At 37.1% G+C, this 17,904-nt stretch overlaps 1 protein-coding gene and 1 pseudogene across 2 annotated transcripts; one reads left to right on the top strand and one right to left on the bottom strand.

The window, feature by feature from the left end:
- The first annotated feature begins 735 nt into the window (after window positions 1-735).
- LOC109091318 lies at window positions 736-5,417 on the top strand (annotated as a pseudogene).
- A 2,086-nt stretch (window positions 5,418-7,503) lies between these two features.
- Window positions 7,504-17,809, bottom strand: LOC109053083 (POZ-, AT hook-, and zinc finger-containing protein 1-like). Of its 2 annotated transcripts, XM_042758660.1 has the most exons (6): window positions 16,119-17,809; window positions 15,961-16,024; window positions 14,020-14,191; window positions 13,519-13,680; window positions 11,512-11,721; window positions 7,504-10,120 (listed from the first exon to the last, which is right to left on the bottom strand). In XM_042758660.1, exons 1-6 carry the CDS (start codon window positions 17,288-17,290, stop codon window positions 9,657-9,659), a joined length of 2,244 nt encoding a protein of 747 aa, XP_042614594.1. In that variant the 5' UTR covers window positions 17,291-17,809; the 3' UTR covers window positions 7,504-9,656. The 2 variants fall into 2 exon arrangements, with proteins under 2 accessions (XP_042614594.1, XP_042614595.1); XM_042758661.1 differs by lacking the exons at window positions 11,512-11,721; window positions 13,519-13,680 and having other exon boundaries at window positions 7,505-10,120; window positions 16,119-17,804.
- Between the last annotated feature and the right edge of the window lie 95 nt (window positions 17,810-17,904).

Raw genomic sequence — 17,904 nt, 5'->3', positions numbered from 1 at the left:
TTTTTTTAATATAAGTGATGTCATAAATATTTTTAAAAGTACGCATATTTTTTTTTTTTACATTGCTTCGATATTCAGAACTAACCTACAGAGTGAGTAAAATTTATTGTTAAACGTGTACTAAAAATGTGTGAGATACAGTTTTTTTTTCTTCTTTTTTTTATTATTGGTTAGTAATTTCTTTAGACGCGGTAGGGTCCTGGTTACACTGACCTGACTATATCTGATCTCTATTTCAATTGTCGTGTTTACCTTTACTGTACATGTTATATGAGGCGTGCACTCCCACAGGTAGGCATATTACCTTTCCTGGTTAAAATGGTTCCTCGAGATTGGATTGATTTGTTTGATCGTTCTTTGTGGTCTGCTGTTAACAACACATATGTGTAAGAACCCAAATGTCCAGGTCTTAGGTCAGTTAAGCATTTCCTTGTGTTACCTAAACTCATCTCTTTAAGCATTTTCTTAGCTGATCCAAAGTGTTAAATGCTAATTTATTTCATAGGTCAACCATAAACCAAGCTTTTACCTATTCCTTAAACTCTTTATTTATTTAGAATTTATTTATTTGCAATTCAACATCATAGCGCAAATTTCAAGAGTGCAAAAATATGATAATGTTATGCTGCCCCCTAATGGAATGAATGGATAGGCCTAATATTATAACTCCTGTTCTACACTGCGATACCATAAATATAAGTGCATGTGATGATTGAATGTAAAACAAGCTGAAAATAATTTGTATTAAAAAAAATATTACATATTCTGTTTTACAGTACCTACAGTTATATTTATATTCCGATAAGTTGAAATAGTTTAAAATGATTTCAATTTCTTTTAAATGGACTTGGACTTGAAAGTGGATACAGTACCAACGTATTGTACGGAGCAGTATAGTTTAATTCAACAGATATTCTCAAGAGAATTCGAAAATCTTTTACAACATTGTTTTATCTCGTCAAGAGGGTGGTTGAACTATTCTGCGGATACTTATTGGCTGTAATACTTGTAGACGTGTGTCGTAGTCTCGAACTCTTTTCTGCGCAATTTCTCAGAGCATTACTGACTCATTTAATGGCGAGGACAAACTGACAACTATCTTCTATATTCTTGGATTTTATCCTCTGGATTATTTTCTCAAAGCAATATTAGTACATATAAAGAGGACAGCATGACCACGAAGATGAAGAAGGTAGAATGTTTATGTCCTATTGCTGCTGTTATTTTTCATTAGTCTGATTTTTGTTTTTAAATTAAATAAATAGCTGTAAGTTTCACTGTAAAGTCATGTAAATGCAACTAACAATGACATTTGAGTAAAATATTATATAAAAAAAAATACATTTAAAATTAATTTGTTGACCGCATCAAGGGACTTAAAGTCCCATACATAACATCATATACTGACACTAAGAAATTAATTGTTTAATAGTAATTTAATAATTTAATTGGAGTTATTTTGTTGTGAAGATTATTTGTTTGTTTTGAAGCCTAGAAGTGCATTAAATGCCTGTAAACATTATAGTTGATTTGTCTAAACAGGGTAATACATACACTATGGTATTAATGGTGACCTCTACAGCTATTGGAGGAAATCTACAATATGGATACAACCTGGCCATAATGAATGGACCGACTGTTGTAAGTGTTCCATTGGCTTTGTGTTTGTGAAAAAGTAAAAATTTTTACATTTATGTCATATTAGTAGTCTCTTTGTCTGTTAAGGCCAATTACCAGTTTTCTGTTCTGTGCTCCTTCCTGCAGTTCATTCAGAACTTTGTCAATGAGACATATATGGAGCGATGGGGAATACAGTTGGGGGTTTATGAGGTCACACTGATATGGACCTTTATGGTTTCCATTTTCTCACTGGGCAGCTTTATTGGGGCCCTGATAGCAGGGCAAATGTCTGTAGGTTTTGGGAGGTACAGTTAATTAAAATTTTTAATGAACCCTTTGTATTTTTAGACTGAGATTGCTAGTTTCTTCCTGGTATTATTATAAACCATTTTCACTGTTTATATTCAGGCATCAGTATGAATGTACCCATGTATTTTGGTGAGAGTGCACCAAAGCACTTACGAGGGGCTGTGTCCCTCTCCTCAACTGTCTTCACTTCTTTTGGACTGGTGTTGGGACAGGTAGTCTGTCTGAGGTATGTGAAATATTTAATGCAGTCCTTGTGAAGCCGTTCAGAAGAGCGATTATAATTTCCCCATGTGATGTGAAGTAAATGTTTTATTTAATGAGTACTTTATAAGGTGCATTTAAAATGCGTTATTTTGCACAGAATTTCATAGCACGCCAATGTTATCTTTTTTTGCCCAAATTAAATAGACAAGTATGACTGAAATGACTGATTTTAAAAATTATTTTTTCAGAGTTGTTAGGTAGTGAGCCGTATTGGCAGTACTTATTTGCTAGTAATGCTATCCCAGGCCTCATCCAATTCCTCACCTTTCCCTGGTTTCCAGAAAATCCCCGCTACCTCCTCATTGACTGGAGACAAAGAGGCCTGCCTAATGGGTATGAGAACCTGAGTTTTACACATATTCTTTGCAATACAGAGTACGATAGCCTCACTGAACCTTACACTCTTAAAAAGTTTAAGCATCTATGGTTCCATGAAGAACCTTTTAACATCCATTGAATGCACAAAAGGTTTTTTATAGTGGAAAAGCTTCTTTAGATTAATAAAAAGAAAGGGGGAAATAATTATTTTAAGAGCTACTCACTGAAAGGTTCTTTGGGGAACCTTTATTTTTAAGAGTTTATAGATAAAACAACATTATATGTACTTTAACAACATCCACTTTTAATGGGTTAATTCAGGTTCTTTCCCAGAATGTCAAAGCTGCTTTTAGACACACAATGAAAGTAAACCATTCACTTCTTTTGCACAGGAAAAAAAGGGTTCAATATGTTAGATTACTCATATTGTGTTTCACAAAAGAAAGTAAATCATATATACTTTTAATGACATGAAGTAAATAATCATAAAATTAATATTTTTCTCTTTAATTATCTCATCGTCATCTCTGATATTTTGGAAATCTGCATGTAATTCTCAAACATGATTATATACATTAATCATGTTTTTTCCACAGCACTGCAGCGTCTGCAAGGCTGTGAGGTGCAGAGAGAAGAGCTGGATGAGATTCTGCAGGAACAGAATGAAACTAAGGGAGAGCGTGCCAAACAGCCGTGGGAGCTCTTCACAGACTGCAGCGTTTGCTGGCAGCTCATCACTGTGGCAGTCCTGAGCAGTGCCATGCAATTGTGCGGTAATGACTCAGTGAGACCCTGCCTCTGTCCAGTCCTGTCATTATATCCTGGATCTTAGGTGGAAATTCAAGTGTAACTGGATTACCGGTGCATAGCTTCATAAACTGAATGTTAACCAAAGAAAGCACACCCAGTAGTTCACGAGAATAAGTGTTGCATGCTGATGTTAATATCTGAAAGAGTCTTCATGCTTCTAGGGGATAAAAATGCATGCAAACAGACAAACAAATAGATTAGTTAATGACTTCATATTAGATAAAATATAAAACTCATGATTTATATATTATATGTGTGTGTGTATCAGGATGTTTTGATGTATATAAAGTAAAAAAAAAAGAAAAAAAATGTACATAAAGTTTCCACAAAAATATTAAGCAGCACAACTGTTTTCAACACTGATAATAAGAAATGTTTCTTGCACCAAATCATAAGAGACTTTAAAATTACATTAAAAGATCTTACTGACTACAAACATGAACGGTAACATACAGAATTTTTATCTTTAAAAATGGTGCATATTTAACCAGAAAAGACTCTCTGAGATTAAAAATCTCTTTCATATTAATATTATATAAACACTTCTAATATTGTGATAAAAGAAACAATTATTTAGTAAATGCCCTTCGGTTATTCAACATTTGTGGTTAATTGTTAGCTGTTAAAAACCACATTTGAAAAATACATTTGAATCTTTTTCTGTAAATTAAATGAGGAAACTAAAACAGCAAATGACTTACTGACTTGCCTTGCATAATGCTTTAATAAATCTCTTCTGTACTTAACACTTTTTAACTCAAAATGTTTCAGATGGATTTCAAGTGCTGGTGTGTGTTTTGCACACTCAGAAATCCAAAAGATTCTATGCATCATATGTATTCCAAGAAGCGGGTATATCTGGAGGACAGATTCAATATGTGACCATTGGCACTGGGGTGTGTGAATTCACCACTTGCATTCTGTGTGTGAGTCTTCCATACATCTGTTATCAATTATGTAACAGTCCCAGAACAAACATGGGCAAACATTTGACCCACTTTCCCACTTGCATAGTGTGAGTGAATGCTAGGCTGATTTAGGCTTAATACAGAATATTTTTCGAATGACATGGTTACACATGAATTTGAAATCTGTGTGTGTTCAGAACCTGTTGATAGAAAGGTTGGGTAGGAGGCTGATGTTGACAGGCATCTATGTTCTCATGGCAGGATGGGCTGTAGTCTTCACTGTGGCTCTTTCACTTGAGGTGTGTTTTATTCAGTGTTGTATTACCTCTTTTTCCCTTTACCAACACACACATAGTCACATGGAAGGTTATGTACAAGCTAATGTCTAACCTAATGTCTAACCTCAAAGTGGACACATAATGTCCAACTTTAACCTCATTGTCAGCTGAATGGACATCATCTTTGGTTAACTATGACTTATGGTTTTACCTTTAACCCAATAAAATACGGTTACTTGGATGCCTTACCTGAGCATGACCTGCATCTTCACCTACATTCTCAGCTTTGGCATGGGACTAGGTAAATTACAACACCGAAATGTTATTTCATACTGCGGTTTGACATTTATCAAAACTGTTAATTTATTCTTATACGGTAGCTGGGGTGACTGGGATCCTCCCAACAGAGATTTTTAACCAGACAACCCGTCCTGCCGTCTACATGGCCGCTGGCTCTCTAATATGGCTGAACCTCTTCATTATTGAAATGATCTTCTCTTTCCTTGTGGTGAGAACTTGGGGAAAAAAGTCTTATTTTCTAACGTAAAGATAAATGTGAAGTAAATTTTTGGTTTAAATGATTTTTAGATATTTTAACTGGAAATTTGACAAAATACCCATTAAGAATAGGATTTCTTTCTCTTCTGAATGTCCTCGGTATGTGTTTTTTGCAGAGCGGTTTAGGACAGTATTGCTTTCTGCCATTTGGGGCTGTGTGCCTCCTAACTGCTTCGTATATTCAGAAGGTTCTACCTGAAACCAAGGGAAAGACCCTATCAATGATCACTAAAGAGTTTTACAGACTCAGCTACTGTGGACAGGTGAAGATGGATCCAGAAGGAAAGCAAGCTCAGTACCAACTAGGGGAAATCTTTCACTCCACTGCCTTATAGAGTGTTAAATTAATATGTTTTAGAATAATGTCTTTAAAATGATGTCTTAATTGTTCTTCACCATAAAGAAAGATTACATCGTGTCATGTTTCTTTGTACTTGCTGCTTAAATTTTATATTCTGCATCACTAGATCGACTTGCTTTGCTTACTTGTTTCATCCATTAATCATGCAATACCATCTCACATTAATAAAAAAAAATTGCTAACCATAGACCTAACTGCTTAGAAATGAATGAAAGGAAGTGCTCTGTAGCTCCCTTTACCATGATTCCCATCAGTATAAGAAAAACAAAATCTTTTTTGTAGTTTTGTTAGTACAATTGAAACAGGAGATGGTTTAAGATAACACTTGTGTAAGTTGACTTTGGCAGGGTCACTGAGGGTGTGCAGTTATAACAAATCTGCTGAATGTTTCTCCTTAAGTTCAGTGTGACTCCGCAACACTCTTACAGTGGTGAACCCCTGAAGCTTTTCTAACAACAGAGAGCTTTAGTTCATAGTGAACACGTGATTCTGGCTGGTGTTTAGAACAGATTAACAAGACTATTTTGCTAAATCTGTTGCTTATTTCTGCAAGATTATCTGCACAAATGGGCAACCATACCTAAAGTTCTGGCAACTTCGAAGGTACATACAGTTTTGGGTCACCAGTTACCAAGCTGACTCATTTAATGTAGTTTTGTACTGGACCGGGCTGTTAAAAAGCTACAGACCTTATTGTGTTATCCTTATCACAGTTAACATGCTAACAGTTTTACATGCCTTTTTTTACATGAGACATTTTCATCTAGTTTGTGCTTAGGTATTTGCTCATGATGGGACATACATCAAAATATAAAATTACTGCTTTATACCAATGGATCTATACTAGCAGATTATGCTATTGATAGTGAATTCATATACAGTATATTCATCATAGTAATTATCATAAATAATTAAAACACTTCTCCAGAACTGCAAATTTAAAGTTAAACATGCTCTTCAACAGAAGTACATACATTTAAAGTATTAAAATTCTTCAACTGAAGTGCAAACGTAAATAATTGAAACACTTCAACAGAAGTGCAATGTACAATATGTGGTACACAATAAGAGTTTCATCTACAGTATGATGTGTTTGCTTTTGTGTGCACGTTTGAATCACTTCCATATTTTCCATGCTTTTAAATGGGGCTTCAGGTTGTTTGATGATCAGCATGGTTTCTTTTTTAAAACATAACCAGTAGCCTAGACTGCTTTCTTTTTGATTTTAGAAAGCCATTAGCCTTTGCATATTCAAAAGTTTTAGTTTAATTTGACAGCCTATTTTATCTGTCATGTTAAGGTAAATTGACAGTCAAAAATTATTACTATTTTTTTTAAATAAAACAAAGGAACTTGAACATTATTGCATAAAATTGCATCATGAACAGATGTAACACAAATGTATATTGAGGACTAAAATACTACTATCTAGGGGTAGGAATAAATAATCATATAAAAAAAAATTCCATTCCATAAGCACTGGTTACACTGGGTCTATCCAAAGTTAATAAAATGTGAATATGGTGTGTGGATAGTTTATTTCAGAGACATATGAGGCTGGAATTGTTCATTGAAAAACATATGCATAAATAGATGTGGTTCATTAATGAAGCAGAAATCGCCACAGTCATTGTTGCCTTAAACCTTGAATCTGTGCTTTATAAATGCATTATTTCAAAAGTTACTCAGAAGAATAGATTACCTCTTTTGAAATTGCTGTCAATGAAACAAGCTTTTGTTATTGGGCCTTTACTTGAGTTTCTTTATAATTCATACTTTTAATCAGACAAGGAGCAGGAAACAGATTGGCTTTGGAATACTCATCATGGCAGCTCTCATGCAAAGATTCATGCATGCATGTGAAGGTAATTTTGGTTTTCTGCTATATTTTGGCCTTCTTACCAAATCATCCTCACTTAATAATCTTCTACATATATAATGTATATGTTGGACCAGTTTCACCAGTCAAGTATGAAATAATGAAAACCTACACTATTGTTTTCACGGAAGATTACCAGTCACATTTTTTACCGCAATAAAATGTACAATTATGTGTTCTAAAGTGCTCATCACAAGAAAGAAAATTCTCAAATACAATTTTATTTTATACCCATCTCTGTGCAAAATAGACAGAGACAAAAAACAGTGTACAAAAACAAACATCAATAGAAAAGTATGCTTCTATCCAAATGTCCAAAATTGATCAATGTTGCGACAAATTGCAGAGAAACAACATTTTGTCCGAAAAAAAAAGGTAGAATACCAAACAGACAAAAATTCTATGTGCATGTCTTTATACAAAAGTGTCAATCAAACTCTGTTTGTATATGGTTTGTATAAGATAGGTCCTTTAACTGACAGATTTTTCCTACCCATTGCGGTTCACAATCAGTACTGGGAAGGCACTTTGCAACATACAAATATACAAATACATAAGCAAGAAAACAAACAAACAAATGTCTCCAGTGATGTAATAAGCCAGAACACCATACAAGACAAATAACAACAACAAAAATAACAGACCAATTCCCTACAACTTAAAATGTATAAATAAATAAGGGCTGCAAATATGGACTTACTGGGCAGACAATGATTGTTACTATTAGAGTATCAAATTGCAATCAATTAACAGATGTTATATTATATTATATTAGCAATGATTAGTCAAATAAGTAAGCTGAAGCAAAAAACCTGCAGGTTTTCCACTGCCCAGATCAGTCCGCTTCAGATTTTACGGCTGCACATGAAAACATTAAGTCCAACAAGTACATATGGTAATAAAATAAAGATTTTTTTGTGTACATTGTCATCTATAGCTTCCATCATAAGTGATCGCTTGCAATACCTCTGCAACACTGTACAAACTGCCATTCCAAATACATTTACTGTACACTATACTAATAACCTGCAGGGTAAAATAAAAAGAAAAGAAACCAACATTAACACTGCATTTAGAATAAGTCTAACACTAGACACACACTCAAATACTTGCATAATAATACAGAAACAACAAAATTATGGATTTGTCAGTATCAACTTAAAATAATTCTTTTAAAATTTACTCTTTCAAGAAAGAAAAAAAAATCCATTCATTTAATAAATCTATATACAAGAACCCCGTTTACATAAACTAATATAATTGGCCATACATATATACATATTTGTTTTATATATATATATGAATACGTCATGTATAGTGACAAGACTTTAAGTTAAGGAATGTACTGAACCACTTAGAAAAACTCTGATATATTAAAAAAAGATTACAAAGCCCTCTGTTTATATTACATTCTAGAGATAAAGGACATTGGAGAGACTGCAGCATACATACGTGTACTCATACATAAATGTCATCATTCCATGCTGTCCTCCTGTCGGCTTCATATTTCAAGACAATAGCACGTCGAAACAAAACTCAATATATACCATTTCATAAAGGAGGCTTGGACACCAGTATTAATAAGTTAATAAAATATATTCTTTGCTTCTTGCTATATCTTACAGTGAAACCTGAAATTGGTCCCTGTTGGACATTTGTCTCAAAACTACCAATGATAAACAAAGAAACACCACAAAAAAATTACAGAGATAACGGCCATTATTTAGCCTGAAGTTTTCAAGGATTTAAATTCATTTAAATATTTGTCAACGTAATTCCTTCAGCAAAAGACTAAAACATTTAAATGTTATGACTTGATGCTGTAGGTTAAAGGTCATTGGTACTACAATAGTTGCGCAAATGACAATGTTTTCTGATTGTGAAAACTTTTTTGTTTAGATTTTGTTAAAATTGTAACACTTGCTGTTGTTATGCTTCTTGGTGAGGTAAGTCTGGGCACAGATACACTAGACGTACATTCTAAAAAAGTTTGGGGCATCAATTTGTCTTTTAAAGCAAACATCATCCTCAATCCACCATCTGGAAGCTGAGAGACACACATGATACACATACATGTCAAAAGTAAAATGATTTTGTTTAGTTTTTTCAGGATAGACCAATGAAATTGAGGATTTGTCCAAAGTGGAATAAACAGATTAGCTGCTTCACACCAAGATGGCAAGGTCAAAAAATTAACAAACATTACAATAATAAAAATGCAACAAAAAAAAGAATGTAGTCTATATATGGCGTCAAGGAGTATGAGACAACAGACTAAACTTGCAGTTATCAAACGTTTGGTTATCCAAAAAGGTTATAAGAAATGTCTGTGTCTGAAATGTCTGAAGGGGTCATTTCTCCCCTAAACCGATTCCACTGCTGCCCATCTCAGAGTCCACTAGTGAGGAGGCAAAGGCTGACTGGACAATCTGAAAACCAAAGGATTCAAGAAGTGACATATTCTGTTGCGGGGAAAAGGGTGAGCCGAGATCACCGAGACCAGACACGGCTGCAGCACGTTTCTTATGAACCCGGTGATGGTGCTTGTTGAGGTAAGACTTTGTGCGGAAAGTCTGGCCGCAGTCGCCGCAGGCAAACTTCTTTTCTTGGTCTACTTTTTGGATGTTTTTGGATCCCCCCGGCGAGGTCACTGCATCCTCAGGTTGGCCATTGAAGATGAAAGATGTCACCTCCATTTCTTCACCCTCAACTTTCTGTTCAGCTTTAAGGTCCGTTCCATTGGAAAGGTCACCGAAAACTGCATCCGATCCATCAGAATCCTGATGGGGGCATTTCCCAGCATTCTCCTGCCCGTCTGAGGTAAACACAGAGTGGGGAAGGGGATATCAGGGAAGGAGGGGGACAGAGAGATATATAGGAAGAGAGAAGGAGCCTCACATTTAGCAACATATCTAAAAATAAAAGTATTTCCTTTACTTGAACCCTCATGACCACAACAACTACTTGATATAAAACTGTTTCAATATAAAAACAGCTATCACATTACATTGTGGGTTGTCTAATTTTTTGTTCTGTTATAATTTGGTTAAAAAAGAGAAACTGCATCTTTAATTAAGTGAAACTGCATCCTACTGTGTACAGCACCTGAAGGAAAAATAATTCTGATTCAGATTATTCAGTCTGCTGAGTACCTCTAGGCTCTAGAGCAGTGGCACTTAACTTTAGTTTGGAAGCAAAAATGACAAATTACTTTTGTTTTCCAAGATTTCAACATTTCTGCCATTATTTACTCACCCTCAAGTTGTTCCAAACCTGTATGAATTTCTTCCTGCCATGGAACACCATAGAAAATATTTTGAAGAACTCTGGGAACCCAACAACATTGGAGCCCATTGATTTATACCGTATGGATAAGAAAACATCTCAAAATTTCTTTTTTAAAGTTTCAAAATAGAAATAAAGTCGAACAGTTTTGGAACAACAGGGAGGTGAGTTTTTAAGTAAACTATCCCTTTAAAAATTTTTGAGAATTCTTCGCCACAAAGTAGACACTTTCCCCATATCAATCAACAACCATGAAAAATTGAGTCCCAATTCTTTAATATTCTTTAGTGCTTTTTTCCACATGTATATTATTGAAATTTAGCCTGAACTAGCTAAGTAGGTCTCCTAGCTGCCAACAACAAAGCGACACTTCAGAGCATGAGACCAAAGATTATTTCTGATTGGCTTAAAATTTATTCTTACCTTATAAGGGAAAAATGAGAACTTGTGCTACAACACTGTCATTAAAGAGTCACGCATTGAATCTCTATGAGCAACATGTTGAGTACCAAGGGTCCAGAGTTCCAGGCTCTTTAACTCTATTCCACTATTTTGTACTCAGAAAAATTATAATTTAAACTCCAGTTGGCTACAGGGCATTTTATGGCCCCTGGAAACTATTATTAAATACAGTCCAGTTCTTCCAAAGTATGAACTACAAAAAACAAAAGAGGTCAGAAGTGGGTACTGTTAAAGCAAACAGATGAAAATCAAGCAGCACTGAGAACCACCAGACAAAAGCATGAGCAAAATACTGACGAGCCAATTATTATGTAAGAACTTAAATCAGACCAATATTTTTCTCAAGTCAACTGTGCTTAGCAGATATATGCACTAGACTAGACTTATCAGTTACAGCATCCAGACATCCTCAGTTCTTTGGCTCACCACATTGCCACTCTCCAAACAGCCCGTACTGACCTGTAAGAGGTCCATGAAGTGGAAACCCTGGTGCTCCAGAAGAGCAGCACTCCCAGAAATAGGGAGTTGGACCTGGCTTGCCCAGAAGCAGCTCAGGCTGCAGGCCCAGGGCCGGAGGGACGGGCTGGGGTAGAACTGGCCCAGTTAGCCCCCGAAAAGACCCCTCTGTCTCAGGGAAGGTAACCAGGAGCCGGCGACTGGTGCAAAGGTCTACACCGCCAGTAACCGCCCCAAGAGGTAAGAGATATGGATAGAGGAACAGACAGAGAGGCCAAGGGGGAGAGTTCGCAGTCAATACAGTCAGATGACCACTAGCTTCACATCAGTTCAGAAACCATCAGAAATTATGAACATTGTTTGTTCAAAGCTAAAATGACAAAAATAACTTTTAAATGAATGAATCTTTTTCTTTCATTACATGCCAAGCCAGCAGCTCGATGATACTGTTGGAGTGATACTGTAATGACAATTCTGTACTGATGTAAAGTTAATGCTGCCTTTCTGATGTATTTCCGCATTACATTTTGCCTATTAATCCACTTGAAACACGAAAAACATTTAATTTGAATAATTCTTGGCATCTCCATTACTAAGAAATCATGGAAGGATTCTAGAACACTTAGTCCTTTAGAAAAAAGAAAATGCTGTCTCCATATTGTTTCCCATCATGTTCAATAAAGACATTCCCAATCACAAGCTGCTGGATTTTATGGCAATAATTGTTTGAAAAAGGTCCATTAAATCCACAGAAACAATGCACAGCGTGTACATGTGCACTTATGTGGACATGCATGAATGAAGGATCAAAAATGCTTTCATTATGCCAGCACTTGATGGAGATGATAGTAAGCCACACAGAATGGGACACATGGCCATGCTAAATTGGTCAGCAGCAATGTAAGTGACTAGCAGACAAAGCTGATTGATAGGGCTACAACTATTATTTAACTCATGTCTTAAATCAACTGTATCTCTAAATTCATCTTATTTAAATCAAGACCACTGAAGAAACTTGAAGTAATAGTTCACCCAAAAATGAAAATTTCCAAGATGTAGATGAGTTCGTTCATTGGAACAGATCTGGAGAAACTTGCTCACCAATGGATCCTCTGCAGTGAATGGGTGCCATCAGAATTAGAGCCCAAACTCTAATAAAAACATCACAATAATTCACAGGTAATCCAGACTAAGCATTATTACAGATTATAGACTTATATTTTGGCCAGAAGTGATGGTTTAAAGTTAAAATGGATTTGGCTTTTTTACTTCACTAGATGTTAACTGATGATTAAACTCATTCTCATTCTGATTGCACCCACTCACTGAAGATAAATCATCAGCAAACAATAAAATAAAAAAAAAAATAAACAAAAAAATAAATAAATAAATAAATAAATAATCTACATCTTGGCCTAAGGGTGAATACATTTTCAGCAAATTTTCATTTCTGGATGAACAATTCCTTTAAAAGTGAATCTTTTTAGTCTCCTTTTAGTATTTTTCCTGCCAGTCAAATAATGTCTTTAAAAAGAAGCTTGAATATTTTGAATAACGTTCTTAGAATTTACATCTGGCAGCTGTCTGTTATAATCAAAAACCCTAAAGTTTACAAAATTACAACTCTACATATGCAATACTTCATCAGTCATACAAAGGTATCATTACAATTACCCATTTTGGTATTCGTTTTGCACAACTCTACTAGCTGAGCGAAAGAAACTCATCCCTTAACATTCCTCTTAAAAAAGTGAAACACAACCCATACTTTCAGCAACAAACATCCTTTCTCATCCACTGAGAGAAAAGTCCTGAAAGATGGTGTGATATAGAGCAGAACAGCCAAATTCCCTGCACGTTATTCTGCAATAAATGAAAGATGAGCAGCGCTACAATCTGTGTTTGCGGGTGAGTTTTTATGCAAGCAGATGCATCATCTGATTAGCAGCAGTGAAAAAGACAGCAAGTGAGCGAGCAACAATTTGACGCTGTGGGGAGAGGCTTGCTTGCCTTCCACTCCGCACTGGCGTCCTGAGTGGTAGGGGGCGCCGTTGTGCGTCTGTGGTCTGTTGATGCGAGGTTCAGGGAACTGAAGTGCTGCAGAGGAAGGGAGCATGGACGAGCTGTGGTGCGTTTTTATGTGCACCTTTAAGTAGGATGCAGTAGAAAAACCTGAGACCATCGGAAGAACAAGTAGGAAAAACAAATAAAAACAATAAAACAAAAAGCAGAACAATACTCAGTCTTATTACTCATAAGATTATTCTATGGCTTTGAAAAATATAAAGTACATGCCACAAACCTTTTCAGTACTACTGTTTAAAACTCAAGACTTTTCCCCTTAAGACAGTTTACTGCATTGAGCCTAAACGAACTTATTAAGGATGGTGTCATTGGCAATAAAAGCATGGATCATTAGCTGGGAATTTCGTACAAATTCACAGCACATGTTCTGCTGTCTATATTAGCTTTTGAAACATTAGTTAATTTAAATGCAAGTTTGACCAGTACCTTTGTTGCATATTCCACAGTAGTTATGAGGTCCTTCACTGTGTTTTTTCAAGTGGTCGGTCATGTAGGCAGCCCGGAGGAATTTCCCACACACTTGACATGGTATCTTATCTTCATGGCATGCCAGGTGTGACCTCAGGCGATCTCGTGTTGCGAAAGATGCGTTGCAAATCTGAGACATTTCAAGATATGGTTTAGAAGCATTTTCCGAGAGATCATTTTTGAGAGTGTTATCACAAACAGAAGGTTGATTTAATGGAGGAGCTCACTCAAATATTAAATTCCAATCTTCTACATATAATGAATGTGAATGAGGACCTGGGCTCTTAAAATAACATCCGAAACAATAAAAAGGCATCATTAAAGGATCATCCCATCCTAAAAACGGTCAATATGACTTGCGTGCTACATATTACAAATATTTTGGAGCAAAATTATATTATAGCTTTGAGTGAAGAACCAACAAAAATTTTATGTCACCATGAATTTAAAATTCCAACTTTTTCAACGGAATATTGCAGTGTTTATTATAAATGATCTCTGCACATCACTTTTTTAAATTCATGTACCCATTCATGATTCATGAGGTATTTTTAATCAAAACCATTAATACAGTCAATGTTCAGAAGACAAAATCAAGTCCCATCCTCCATTTTTTCTTGTTCAAAGTTTTTCTATACGTCACAGTAGGATAGAAAATATAATAGCAAGTTTCATGCCAACTTTAAGTCATTATTTACTCATAATCATCCCCTGCAGCAAACTGCTAATCACTGTGACCACCAGTGTTTTTACATGCACTTTAAAAGTTGTATTTTAGTCTGACTAAAATCATGACAGTCAGGTTTTTGCAAAGTTAAACTAACAGATAATTCAACTGTACTTCAGCTTTGTCCAGCATGTATACATGTCAATCAGACTACAGTTGGCCTGACTGTTGTGTGCATGCTCCAAAAAAGCAGATATGACACACAACAGTTATTTCACCCCGTAAACCCACTGTAGCTTGTTAATAACTACAAGTTAAACGAACCTGATCAATCTGGTTTGTGAATGAGTCATTTGCTGCATCTTAATTCACCAACATATACTATCCCTTAAAAGTGTATACTATTATGTTAAGAAAAAGTACATACTTTTGAGTGTGTAGCAGAAGAGTAGACAAGTTTTGGGAAATACTACCATCAGGTCATTACTGCGTCTTTAACGGACCACTCTGTCACACATAGTTACTTGCATCCTCTCACTGTAAAATGGACTGTCAATCTTAAAACATTCTCATATGTACACACTCCACATTTCAGTTCATTTAATTTATGTACCAGGGTACCTTTGGAATACTAATTTCAACATACTACGATTTGGAACACACTAATTCTAAAATTGAATATTATTTAGGATGGATAGCATAAGAATTAGGACGCAGCAAGTGAGAGTAAATTTGTGAACTGCAACAACTGATTCATTAAAAAGATTTAAAAAGCAATTAATTAAAATCACTGAAGAAGAAAAAATTTTCAATTCAGTTATATAAAAAAAGGTAGATTTGTCTCATTTGAATCCAAAAATTAAGACTGATTATCGCTGGGATACCTGCTAGTTAGTCAAACTAGTTCCCTATCAAGTTCCCTTCTTTTAGGGAACCAAGGTTACGTACGTAACCGGAGACGTTCTTAAGAAACAGTGTTAAGATATTGGCTATGTTTATGCAACTGGTCCCAAGTCTGTTTCTCACACAAAACGTCATATGGCTTCATAATTTGTATAGACCATGTTTATTGTACTTTATGGTGCTTTTTGTCATTTTGGATTATGACAGTCCTCAGTCACTTTCAAAATATGGACAAGAGTACCTGGAATATGATTCCAGAAATTCACTTTTTGAAAGAAAGTCATGCACATTTTAAACAACATAAGTACATGAAGTTTAATATTTTTCACCTGACACTTGTGAGGTCTCTCTGTGGTGTGAACCTGTTTAATATGTCCGTTCAGATGGTCTGGCCTACAAAAACATCACACAAACAATTTATGATGACACAAACACAGAAACGAATGCTCTAATTGTAATAAATGCATTTATAAATGACTGCACTCACCTGGAGAAACCTTTCCCGCAGCTTTGACAGACATACGGTTTACCAACCGAGCCGTCGTGAGACCGCACATGGTAAGACATCCTATCCTTGCGTTTGAAGCGCAGCCCGCACACCGGACACGCGTACGGTTTCTCGCCCGAATGTGACAGTTTGTGCCGGTTGAGGTGGTAGACGTCTCGGAAGACCTTCCTGCACAGATCACAGGAGACGTGTCGTCTCGTTCTCTCGCGTTTACGGTTGTCCGCGGGCAGACCGTTTTCCTGAAACCTCGACTGGGGATGAGAGATCATCGTCGGGCCGTCCACAGCGACCAGCTCCACTCCCGTGCTCACCCCGCCGGTGAACGTCCCGTGCTGCGTCTCGTGGTTTTTCAACTGGACGTCGTCTGGAAACATCTTACCACAAACCCCGCACGAGAAAATGCCCTCGTTTTCGTTTTGAGCAGTGCTGTTATTGTAAGTGATCGGCTCTGTTGTGGGCTCTTTTTTGGGTCTCCCTCTACCTCGCTTGGAGCCGTCGGTGTTGGGAAACTCCAACGGGGAAACCGCTAAGCGATCGGCTGCTGGTGCTCCGGTAGCGGCCGGCTGCGAGCTGTTACTCGGCTGCGTCGGATCGCCACTGTTGCTGTCATTGTTGTCGGTAAACACAGCGCCGTTGGACATGCTCCCGTTTGACATGTCCACGGGCAGGGGGTATGACAGCTGCTCCGCGGCCCTGAACAGGCTGTGCTCGCCTCCTCGGGAAGGAGGCACGAGGATCTGCACGTTGGATTGTTTGATGACCTCCTGACAGATCTCGATGACAGACCGCATGAGCAGAAACTTCGCCGCGGTCATGAGCTCCGGGAAGCACTCCAGGCGCACCACGATCTTCGAGGTGTACGCGAAGTCCAGGATGTCTCGGAAAACTTTGGGGCTGATCGTGTGCATCTCCAGCTCCTTGCCCTGGCCGTCGTCTTCCGCCTGACAGCTGAACACCGACTCAAAATACTCGCTGCACGCCGCCAACACCGCCTTGTGCGCGGGGAAGCTCTCCTCTCCGACGCGCAAGATAACATCACAAAACCTGCCTCCATCTTTTCTCTGGCTGTTGAGGTTGTGTAGCATCTCGGCGCTGTGTTTGCTCACCTGGTACGTGTAGGAGGAATTCCACGGCTGTTCTGTCCTCTCCATGCCGCCTTTATTCAACAACCGAGACTAACGCATATGACGGAAGAGGTAGACAAAGGCAAACGAATGGAAAACACCCAATAAACAGAAGCACTCAGCAACGACCACCACTCCTCGCCTTTTTAGCATTTAACATGTTAGCAGGGGAAAAATGGCAGCCCCCCAGCTTCCTGTGAACTTTGACCTTTGCTTAAAGGGAGGGGGGTGTCGTTCGCGTTTAATATTTTCTTTTTTAACAATGTTTAATACATTACTTCAATCCAAAGATAAGGCGCGGATACTAGTCACACACCGAAATGTAAGTTTCGTGTCCGTCTTCCTGGTTCGCAGCGTTATGAATTCACATCCTTGTTTTCCAGTGAGCCCCCTCCCTCAAATGTACACCAGACACTGAATACATGACAGCAGGCTCTCTTTCGCTACACTGTAACATATTTAGGAAATATACGGTAAACGTGAACGAAATTAAAGTGAACAGTCAAAACTCTTGAAAGGACACTGTAGCCTAGACAGTCAGCTGCGCTCCTGAACTGCTAGTGTACTTTTCAATCACAAAGACACAAACAGTAGAAAAAGGTAGTTGTTGTAGACTGTACACTAGCTTGCAGCTGCTTGCA

Source organism: Cyprinus carpio, chromosome A6, assembly GCF_018340385.1.
Source record: "Cyprinus carpio isolate SPL01 chromosome A6, ASM1834038v1, whole genome shotgun sequence".
Taxonomy (NCBI): domain Eukaryota; kingdom Metazoa; phylum Chordata; class Actinopteri; order Cypriniformes; family Cyprinidae; genus Cyprinus; species Cyprinus carpio.
Note: the sequence above shows the minus strand (reverse complement) of the source record. Positions and strands in the feature narration are given on the sequence as shown.

Coding starts and splice junctions, on each gene's coding strand:
- LOC109053083 (XM_042758660.1), bottom strand. CDS start 17,290: ATGGAGAGGACAGAACAGCCGTGGAATTCCTCCTACACGTACCAGGTG. Junction 14,192..15,960: donor AGAGACCTCACAAGTGTCAG/GTGAAAAATATT, acceptor GAAATGTCTCAG/ATTTGCAACGCATCTTTCGC. Junction 10,121..11,511: donor ACTTCATGGACCTCTTACAG/GTCAGTACGGGC, acceptor TGTTTACCTCAG/ACGGGCAGGAGAATGCTGGG.